The following is an 11,205-nucleotide window of genomic DNA, read 5'->3' as shown; positions in this document are numbered from 1 at the left end:
TTTCAATCACTCCCAGCGTATTCCAGTTACTCCCAGCAGGTTCCCAGTTAGTCCCAGTTGTCCTCAGTTGCTTCCAGCCTGATCCCAGTTGCTCACAGCCACTCCCAGTCACCCTTAGTGCAGTCCCAGTTGCTCCAAGTATGACCCAGCATGATCCCAGTTGCCCCCAGCATGGTTCCAGTTGCTCCCTGTTCCTCCCAGTGTGATAATAGTTGAAGCCTGTTGTCCCTTCTATAGTCCCAGTCACTCCATAGATGATCCCAGTCCCTCCCAGCATGGTCCCAGTCATGCCCAGTTGCCCCCAGTGTAGACTCAGTCACTTCCACTCACTCCCAGTTACCCCCAGCATGCGGTCCCAGTTCTCCCCAGCATGGTCCCCGTTGTTCCCAGTGTGTTCCCAGTCATCCCCAGTATGGTTACAGACACTCCCAGTATATCCCAGTTGCCCACAGCATGTCCATGGTCATTCCCAGACACTCCCAGTGGTCCCAGTAAGGTGCTTGTTATCCCAGTATGATCTCAGTCATGCCCAATATATCCCAGTTGCCTCCAGCACGCATCCAGTCATTCCCAGTCCCTCCAGTTTGCTTGCAGCATGATCCCAGTTTCTCTCAGTTGCTCCCAGTAGCCCAAAGTGTGATCCCAGTTGCTCCCTTTCAACACCAATATGAGCCCAGTTACCTCCAGTATGATCCTTGTCACATTCCAGCACTCCCAGTATGGTCCCAGTATAATCCCAGAAACTTCAAATCACTCCCAGTATGGTCCCAGTTGCCTCCAGCTAGATCAACCCAGTCAGTCCCAGTATGATGCCATTTGCTCCCAGCGTGCTCCCAGTTGCTCCCAGTCCCCCCCTGTACAGGGATGATGTGCATGGTGTGTTCCCAGTCACTCTCAGACACTCCCAGTATTAGTCCAGTCCCTCCCAGTATGATCCAGAGACGATCCCAGTGTGCTCCCAGTCCCTGCCAGTATGAACCAGTTGTGCCCCACATGGTTCCAGTTGCTCCCTTTCAGCCTCACTTTTGTTCCAGTCACTCCCAGTCTCACCCAGTTCCTTCCAGCATATTCCAGGTCAGTCCCAGTTCCTTCCAGCCTGATCCCATTTGCTCCCAGCCACTCCCAGTCAGCCTCAGTGTAGCTGCACTCACTGCCAGTATGACCCCAGTCACTTCCAGCATGATCCCAGTTCATCCCAGTATAAACCCAGTTGCTTCCAATCATGCCCAGCATGCACCCAGTGACTCCCAGTTCCTTCCAGCATGATGCCAGTTGCTCACAGCTGCTCCTGGTCATCCTCTGAATGATCCCACTTGCTCCCAGTATATCCCATTTGCCCCCAGCAGGATCTTAATTGCCCCCTGCAGCCTCCCCCTCACTCCCAGTATGATCCCACTACAGCCCAGTCCCTCCCAGAGATGCCACTCCTGGGATCCCCCACCCCTCTCTGTGTTCCCCCCTCCCAGATCTCCCGAGAGGAGCCCCAAGGGCTGGCAGTGCCCAGGCAGGGTCCCCAGCAAGGCTCAGTTTGGATGTGCTTCCCCCAGTTTGCCTCTCCTTTGGCCCGGGCCGGGTTCCCCCCGCCCGCAGCGGCTGGGAGCAGCCGAGAGCCCCACGCTGCCCATCCCGACCTGTCCCGGCTCCATCCCCGCTCCTGCCACGGGCTGCCAGGGCTGCGGGAACGGGCACCGAGGGTGTGGCTGCTGCTGGGGGAGGAGGAGGAGGGAGGGAAGGGCAGGGATGAAGGAGGAGAGTCAGAAGGGATGGAAGTAGGGGAAGGAGGTGGGCTTAGGGAGGAGGAGGAGCAGGAGGAAGAGGAGGGACAAAGGAGGATCAGGGAAAGAAGAAGGAACCAAGAGGTCGAGCCCTCCCTGAATTCGCAGCTCCCACCTGTGGGATCATCACCCCCCCCATCCCGCAGGTGCCCCGGGGCAGGGGAGCTCCGCCCAGATACCCTGGGGGGTCCCTGAGTTGGGTTTGTTTTGGGGGAATGTTTGGAGAAGAAGAACTCCAAAGCTGAGCAGAAAATGCCCCTTGGGGGGACACTGGGGGGTCCTGGTGCCGGCTGCTGGCAGAGGCAGCCTGGAGGAGCAGAGCCCTGTGTCCCCCAGGAGCCCAAAGTGGGGAGCCCAGAGAGGGGGGAGCACCGCCATTGGGGGGACCCTCAAGAGCCTGGAGAGGGGCAGGGGGGACTCCTTGGAGCCCCTGCACCCCAAAGCAGAGAATAAAGGGAGAAGGGACACTGGGACCGCAAGACCCCCAGCATCCCTAAGTGGGGAGATGGAAAAGGGGAACTTTTTGGATTGCTGGGACTCCCAGCAGCCTGGAAAGGGCGGGGACTGGGTAGACAGGGGACCCCCAATATATCTGACCCCCAGCAACTGGGACAGGGAGAACCCCAAACACCAAATGGGAGAGACCAGAGACAGGGAACTGCTGGGAGGCATTTTTAGGGCTGAATCTTGGTGTTTGAGAGGCTTGTATGGACCCCAGATGGCTGGTGACTTGTAGAGATGGACTTGGGCAGGGGGAACCCCCTAACCCAATGTGCTAATGCATTGAATTTTTCCTAAGCCAGGATTTCCCATTCCCAAACCTTGGCTGGATAGAGCAGAAGGCTGCAAGGAAGATGCTCCATGAGCCCCAGGCAGGTGAGGAGGAAGTCAGTGCCCCTCTCCCCCTCTCTCCTGCTCCATCTCCCAGCCCAGCACGGCCCCCGGCTGCAGGACAACCCTGCTGCCAACCCCGTCCTGCCGGGGATGCACTGGGGGAATCTCCTTCCCCTTCCCTCTGTCACGGAGGCAAATCCCATCCTCTCCTTGTTCTTCCTCCCCCAGACAAGGAGCTGAGGATGGAGACCAGGGAGGACAAATCTCTGTAGCAGAACCTCATGGAAGAGGCTGTTTTGAGTGGCTCCATGGCACAGGAATCCAACGTGGAGGAAAATTCCAGAGATTCTACAGGAAGAGGGGCTGCAAAGCCAGCCCAGGGTGCTCTGAGGAGGAAAGACCCACCCTGAGCCAGGAAGATGGACAGAGCTTCAGACAGAGCTCAGAGCTGATTGCTCATGAGCAGCTTCACAATGGGGAGAAGCCCCACAAGTGCTTGGAGTGTGGGAAGAGCTTCAGGCAGAGCAGCACCCTGATCAGCCACCAGATGATCCACACTGGGGAATGGCCCTGCAAGTGTGGGGAGTGTGGGAAGGGCTTCAGCTGCAGCTCCCACCTCATCATCCACACTGGGGAGAGGCCCTAGGAGTGTCCCCAGTGTCAGAAGAGGTTTCAGACCAGCTCCAGTCTCCTCCTGCATGAGCGGATTCACACAGATGAGAGGCCGTTCCGCTGCCCTGACTGCGGGATGGGCTTCAAGCAAAACTCCAACCTCATCACACCAGCAGATCCACAGTGAGGAGAGGCCCTACAAGTGTCTGGAATGTGGGAAGAGCTTCGGCTGCAGCTCCAGCCTGATCCACCACCAGAGAATACACACTGGGGAAAGGCCATACAAGTGTGGGGAATATGGGATGACCTTCAGGCAGAGGTCCCAGCTGATCATCCACCAAATGATCCACATGGGGGAGAGGCCCTACGAGTGTCAGAAGAGGTTTCAGACCAGCTCAGATCTCCTCAAGCACCAGTGGATTCACACCGAGGAGAGGCCCTTCCGCTGCCCCGACTGTGGGAAGGGCTTCGAGCAAAACTCCAACCTTGTCACCCACCAGAGCATCCATAACCAGGGAGAGGCCCTACGAGTGTCCCCAGTGTGGGAAGAGCTTCACCAGCAGCTCTCACTTGACCAAACACCGACAGAGGCACTGGTAAGGGAAGCCCTGCAAATGCCCCAAGTGCCAAAGAGCTTCGCGCACCGCTCCAGCTTCATCCCCCTTGGGAGGATCCACGTTGGGCAGAGCCTTGGTGACCCACATTCCCTGTGATCTGTGTTGGGAAGACACCTGGCTGCTTATCTTTTTGGATTGGCCCGAATTTCTTCTTGAGTTTTCTTTATCATTTAAAAACACCTGAAATAGGACTAAAAAACCAGAAATTTATCAAAGAAGTCCAAAGTTCCATCAGTTAACAGTTACTCGAGCATGAATTTATGGTTTTGGGACATATTCTGGGAGATTTGGGGGTTCTTGGGGGATTTCAGGAAGTGTTCTGCATAACTTTGCACTCCAAAAGTAAAGATGGATTGACCTGTCACCTCAAAATGACTCAATCCCACTGAAAACAAGTCAATCTTACCCTCAAGGGGCTCAATCCCACTTCAAATTGCCTGAATCCCACCTCAAAAAAACTCAGTCCCATGCCAAAATTACTGAATTCCCCAGCCTCCAGGGTGAGAATGAATTGGATAGAGATTGGGAGAAGTGGGATCCAAATTTGAGGGTGTGGCTTTGGGATTGTGGAGGGCTGGGTGTGTGGGATGTATTTTGATAGTAAATAAAACTTTCAGAACTATTGGTTTCTGTCTCATTCATTTTCCATCAGTTCCAGTTTGTTTTTCAGAGTGCCACCTTCTCAGCTGATTGTGTTTGTGTCCTCCTTTCTCTCCTGCCTCTCTTTGCCTGCCCTGTTTCTCTCTCAGTGTCTCCCTTGACCCAGGGCAGCTCCCACCAAAGACCCTGCCCGGATTTAATTCCCAATCCAGGAGCTACAACAACCATGGGTGAAGTTATGAACGCTGGCAGTGAAATGTCACTCTAAGATCTTGCTCCACTTGGCTTTTGGCTCCTTCTTAGGGCTTTGCCTTCAAGGGCAGGAACATCTTTTCCTGTCTGGGAACTGGAATTCCAGCCCCTGGCAGTGTGTGCCATGGATCCCAGAGGGATCCAGAGGTTAGCTTTTGGCTAACCAGCAACACCCAGTGTTGAAGGCCTTTGGTAGCAAAAGTGGCTTCCTTCCAGTTGGCCCCATGTCCAGTTCCAGGGGCGGAACTCAACGTCAAGGTGGGACCCGTCACAGGGGAGGTACCTGGAGCAAAGGCGGGAAATGGGGATGAAGGTGGGAGGGAATCTGAAATGGCGGTCTCTCTCACAGGAGCATTGCCATCTTGTGATTCATAGGAAGGGGGATTAGGATCAGGGGATGTGAGAATGTGGGCAAGGGAATATCTCAGGGCAGCCTGGCCACTACCACCCCGAGGAGAGGACAGAAAAGGAGGGGAGATGGCAGACAGCAGATGGCTCGTCTGTGCCAAAGGGCAGGCTCCATCTCCTGTCCTGTTCTCAGGGAACGTGGGTTTGGGAATGTGGGGGGCAGGTTGAATAAACCAGGACAAAGGGTTGGAACCATGAACTCGTTAAATGATCCTATAAATTGAATGAAAGAACAGATAAAATTTCCTAACTTTTAAAACGCCTTGTGTTTGTAAAATATAAAGCTTTTTCCCAACAGCATCCCAAAACAATAACTGATAGATAGAATCAACAGAGATATCAGGAAGCTCCTCAAATAACCAGTGAACAATACCTTTTAAACTCCCCTCAGCAAATGAACTCCCCTCTAAATTTAACACTTTTCAAAACTTAACAAAAACATCCTTTTCAGCTTGGGACTGAATATTTCCTATAGCTGCCCCCAATGGAAGAGGGAATGCCCACCCACAGGAACAGAAAATCAAAAGCCCGAGTCCCACCAGCTCTCTGCCACTCAGTCACTCACTCTCAGTCTCACGGGCACAATCTTCAGCCAAAGTGGGGCTTGTGGGGCTGTCAGCAAAGTCTGTCCCATGGATATTGAAGGGATTGTCGACTTCCACTTTAGTGAGACTCGATAAAACTTGAGTCTCACTTCAGTGTTGCAGCTGTCCTGAAGGTGTACAGCTTCCAGTGGTGTCTGGCTGGCAGGATCACTGCTGGAGATGCTCACAGCGTTGTGGCGCTACTGAGGCCCCTGGAGCATCTGGCACTCATGAGCCCAAAGCTCACTGCTTCCTCAGAAAGCTGCCAGAATAGGCAGGATGGGTCTTTGTATGTGTGGTGGTGTTTGCAGGCCCCCAGGATGAGGGAAGAGATGAGAATCTTGAGTCCATGTTTCAGAAGGTTGATTTATTATTTTATAATATTACATTATATTAAAAGAAAATGCGATACTAAAACTGTACTAAAGAAAGAGCAAAGAGACATCAGAAAGCCAGAAAAGAATGATAATAAAATCTTGTGACTGACCAGTCCCAACACAGCTGGACCTGTGATTGGTCATCAAGTAGAATCAATTCACATGAGACCAATCAAAGATGCACCTGCCACATTATTGTTTACATTTCATTTCTGAGGCCTCTCAGCTTCTCAGGAGAAAAATCCTAGCAAAGGTATTTTTCAGAAAATATGTCAGTGACAGTATGAAGTCCAGCAAATTTGGTTTATTGGTACAGGAACAGGATACAGAGAAAAAAGGGTCCAGGGATGAAGACATGGTGTAAGCTGAGGGCACAGGGTCCTATATGGGATAGTGAGGGTGGACCTGAGGGTCAGGGGACCCCTGGATACAGGGGAAAATGGTGCAGACGAGGGGTCCAAGGTCAGCTCTGCCAGTAAGGAAACAGGGGTGGAGGAATGCAGCAAACTAGGGCCAATGGAGGGAAAGAGAGAGAAGAGAACTCTAGGAACTAACTCAGTAGGGGTTGAGTTAGGGTAATTAGGCCAACAGGCCAATTGGGTATCATAACTTTACATAAATCAGCATGTGCCTGCAAAGATCCATGGGAGAAGCATGCATCTCACCCTAACCTGAAAGCCTGTTCTTTTTATTTGGGACCAGCCCTTCATGGCTGGGAGACTGTGATTGATGGTAGGACACTAGGCCTCCACACACCTTCACAGCTGGCCCAGAGATGGTTGGCCCAGAGAGGGTCTGGGGTGATCTTGGTGGCACTTGGGCTTGGCACACACTTGAGGAGGGTGTCTGTTTTCAATGGGGAACTTGGGAGTTTTAGATTGCTAAGATAAAGAAAGAAAATCTCCTCTTTGCCTGAGTGCAGCCAGTTCTCCAAGCAAAGCTGGCCCCAAGTGACAGAGGAGGGACAGGATGGGGTTGGTGAATATGGAGTAAGGTGGTCCGCACAGGGTCAGATCTCAAGGCAAAGCTTCTCTGATCAGGCCAGACCTCTTGAGGAGAGTCCCTGGGTCAGTATTAGTCACTGAATGCTGCAATTACCTCTGCTCTAAAGAGAACAGTACACCCTTAAAACAGGAATGTGGATTTCTTAGAACATCTTTGAAATATTTATCCATAACTATATAAAAAGAAATTCCTAGTGAACTGCACAGAAACACAGGGAAATCAAGGAACAGCCATGAAGTGTCAGGACTTGCTTGATCCTAGTGAGCCCTGTGGTGCATTTGGAGCTGAGCCCTGGAACCCCAGGGCCTGAGAGGAGATTGCACAAACCTTTCCAGGAGTCAAAGTCAGAGGAAACACCAAAAGTGTCTCAAAGCATTAATGGGTCCCACTCAGGTCCGTCCCAAACACAGACCACTTATGGAGTTTTTGGAAGAGAGAATTGGAGGCCAGGATAACACAAAAACCTCTCAGACACTCAGTATAGAAAGGAAAACCTGAAGTACCTTAAGAATCTTGAGTATTCCAAAGTATGAATGAGCCCCACTGAGTGTCAGTACAAAGCTCTCAAGGGACTCATTAAAGCAGATAATTGGGGCCATGATTGCACAAACCTCTCACAGAGTCTGTATCAAAAGGGAAACACCTTAAAATAACTGAAGTACCTTGAAGCAGTAATGACACTGTGTCACTACTGATAAAGGCTCTCAAGGGAATAATTAAAGTAGATAATTGGAGGCTGTGACTGCACAATCTTTCTCACAAAGTCTGTATCAAAAGGGAAACACCAAGTACCTTAAAAAACTTAAGTACCCTGAAGCATTAATGAGCCCCACTGAGTATTGTTACTGACAAAGCCTCTCCAGGGACTAATAATTGGAGGTCATGATTGCACAAACCTCTCAGAGAATCTCCAAGGCAAAAGCCAAAGCCAAAGTCCTTTGAAAAACCTGCAGTCCCTGCAGGGAGCATGAAGGAGCCCCCAGGGCCATTGCTGAGCAAGGCTCCCCAGGGACTCCTTGCAGCAGATCCTTGAGGCCACTGGGATGTGGGCTAGGGGGGGATGCTGAGGGCAGCACAAGGGGCTGACAGTGCCCAGCCTGGCTGGGGCTATGCCAGGAGGCCCCAGGGCCTCAGGACAAGGTGTCTCCTCCCAGCCCTTGGTGGCACAGACCCTGCTGAGCCCCAGGGCACCAAGACTTGGCTTCTCTTTGTCCCCACCTGTCATCACTGCCTGCAGTTCTCTGCTCTGCCTGGGGCCTGGGGACACTTTCTCAGTCATGTCCCTCAGTGGGACCCATTAAAAGTCCAAGAAACTTTGGAGTTGGATTCTGCCTTGGAGTTCTGCAGAGGTTTCTTCAGCTCCCTCTCAGGGACTGATGTTCAGGGCCTGAGCACAAAGGCCCAGAGGCTCATTAAAGTCCTTGTGCTGTGTCTGTGCTGCTGAGCTGGGCTGGGCTCCTGGCACAGAGGCAGCTCCTGGTCACCAAGAAGAGCTTCAAAAGCACATTTCTCTTGATGAGCAGCTCTTCTGCCAGCCCAGCAGGGCTGGGGCACTGCCTGCAGCCACCCTGGGCACAGCACAGAGACACAGAGCGCTTCAATCAGTCAGGGCTGGAAAGGGGCAGAGAAGTGCCTGGGGCACAATCACTGCCAGCCCTTGGCACAGGAATCTCTGGCTGCAGGACAATGCAGCTGCAGCTCCCGGAGCCATCTCCTCAAGCTGGAACATCCCAATGCCTGCAGAGCCTGTGAGTACATTCTCTGATTGTCTCTTGTGCAGAGCAGCCAGGGGTGCCCAGGGCTGTCCTGCAGAGCAGGGTCCTGCAGCCCAGGGTGCTGTGCTGGGGCAGGGACTCTGCTGCCTGCCAGGGACAGCTCTCAATCAGCCCTGGCAGCTGCTCCCAGCACTGGGGGACAAGATCTGGGTAGGAGGAGACAGCTGGTGAGGCTTGGAAGTGTTCTCCTTGTGTGGGGAGGATGCTGCATTGTTCAGGACTGCCCCCAGCATGGCATTTAACTGCAGAACATTTCCGAGTAGATTATACAGGGAGCACAGCAAGGCAGGGGCTGAATAAAAGGGAATATCCTGCTTTATTAATGTACTTCTCTAGGTTGCATGGATGGGAAATTGCACACAGATATTCATCCCTCAGTTCAGGTAGAGAATTTTTTCTTTTTCCTCAGATCTTACAAAACCAGGCAGTGAAAGAAATCAGCCCTTAGGGGCAGCATCAGTGTTGCTTTTCCAACAGCTCCTCAAGGTTTTTATCATGTTTCCATCAGAGCCAGCAGAGCCAGAGCTGCCCCTGGGCAGTGCCTGAGCTGGGAGGGCTCTGCAGGGCAGAGCTAAGCCCCCAGGGCTGGGCTGGGCTCTGGCAGCACTGGCAGGGCCCAGCCCTGGGCACAGGGAAGCAGCTGCTGGCAGGGACAGCTCCAGGCAGCAGAGCCCTGGGCAGGCAGTGGGGGAAAGTGCCCCCAGGCTGTGCTGGGATATTTCAAGTCCACTCCACACCCAACCATTCCATGATTACTTTTCTTACAGATCAGCAAATGTCCAACAGCAGCTCCATCAGGCACTTCCTCCTGCTGGCACTGGCAGACACGCGGCAGCTGCAGCTCCTGCACTTCTGCCTCTTGCTGGTCATCTCCCTGGCTGCCCTCTTGGGCAATGGCCTCATCATCAGCGCCGTAGCCTGCGGCCACCACCTGCACACGCCCATGTTCTTCTTCCTGCTCAACCTGGCCCTCACTGACCTGGGCTCCATCTGCACCACTGTCCCCAAAGCCATGCACAATTCCCTCTGGGACACCAGGACCATCTCCTACACTGGATGTGCTGCACAGCTATTTCTACTAATCTTCTTTCTTGCAACAGAGTATTTCTTCCTGACCATCATGTGCTACGACCGCTACGTGTCCATCTGCAAACCCCTGCACTACGGGACCCTCCTGGGCAGCAGAGCTTGTGCCCAGATGGCAGCAGCTGCCTGGGCCAGTGCCTTTCTCTTTTCACTGATTCACACAGCCAATACATTTTCCCTTCCCCTGTGCCATGGCAATGCCCTGGGCCAGTTCTTCTGTGAAATCCCCCAGATCCTCAAGCTCTCCTGCTCACACTCCTATCTCAGGGAACTTGGGCTCATTGCTGCTAGTGCGTGTTTAAATTTCGGTTGTTTTGTGTTCATTGTTTTCTCCTATGTGCAAATCTTCAGGGCTGTGCTGAGGATCCCCTCTGAGCAGGGACGGCACAAAGCCTTTTCCACCTGCCTCCCTCACCTGGCTGTGGTTACCCTGTTCCTCAGCACTGGCATGTTTGCCTACCTGAAGCCCCCCTCCATCTCCTCCCCATCCCTGGATCTGTCAGTGTCAGTTCTGTACTCGGTGCTGCCTCAAGCCCTGAACCCCCTCATCTACAGCCTGAGGAACCAGGAGCTCAAGGCTGCAGTGTGGACACTGATGAATGCATGGTTTCAGAAACACTAAACTGCTTGGTAATTTCTGCCAATCACTAGAAATAAATGTCATCTTTGATACTTCTTGTTGGTTTTATTTTGCAGGTTCTTTTCTCCTTTGTTTTTCTTTTTAAATATTTCCAACAAATTAATGTTATTATTTGTGCTATTTCTTATTTTGTTTCTCTTCACCTTCCCTGTGGCCACAGACTGTGGCAATGAGGGGCTGTTCTATTGGTGACATTTAGGGAACTGAAGGATCTCCGGGCAAAGTTTTCTGCAAAGATGCCCTTTTGTTGCCTTCTCTGGAGCTGCAGCAGCAATGTCTGTGTGCAGAGCTGGGGCAGATCAGTGCTGGCCCAGCAGCTGTGCCCAGCAGCAGCAGCAGCAGCAGCACTTGGTGTTGTCAGTGCTGCTGCCGTGGCCCTGCCCCGCTGCCCTGGTGGCCCTGGTGTTGCTGCAGGGCCTGAGTGCTCTCGGGGCCGGGCACAGCCCTGGGGGTGGCAGTGCCGGGGCTGCAGCAGGGACAGGCCATGGGCACTGCTGGGGCAGCGCTGACGCCTCAGGCCAGGCCCTGGGGGCTCCAGGCTCCTTGCCCAGGCTCTCTCCAGAACACGGCCAGGCCAATGCTCAGCACAGAAACCCCCGTGAGCAGCCCCAGGCTGGCCGTGGGCAGGCTGGGGGCAAAC

At 53.1% G+C, this 11,205-nt stretch overlaps 1 protein-coding gene across 1 annotated transcript; it reads left to right on the top strand.

Moving 5' to 3' along the window:
* Positions 1–9,614: 9,614 nt before the first annotated feature.
* On the top strand, positions 9,615–10,547 carry LOC139604719 (olfactory receptor 14C36-like). Its single transcript, XM_071455943.1, has one exon. It carries the CDS (start codon positions 9,615–9,617, stop codon positions 10,545–10,547), a length of 933 nt encoding a protein of 310 aa, XP_071312044.1.
* Positions 10,548–11,205: the final 658 nt, after the last annotated feature.

Source organism: Agelaius tricolor, unplaced genomic scaffold (genome assembly GCF_023055355.1).
Source record: "Agelaius tricolor isolate 1412-34295 unplaced genomic scaffold, bAgeTri1.0.p SCAF_55, whole genome shotgun sequence".
In the NCBI taxonomy this organism is placed as follows: Eukaryota; Metazoa; Chordata; class Aves; order Passeriformes; family Icteridae; genus Agelaius; species Agelaius tricolor.
The sequence above is the reverse complement of the archived record's forward strand: the minus strand, read 5'-3'. Positions and strand labels throughout refer to the sequence as shown.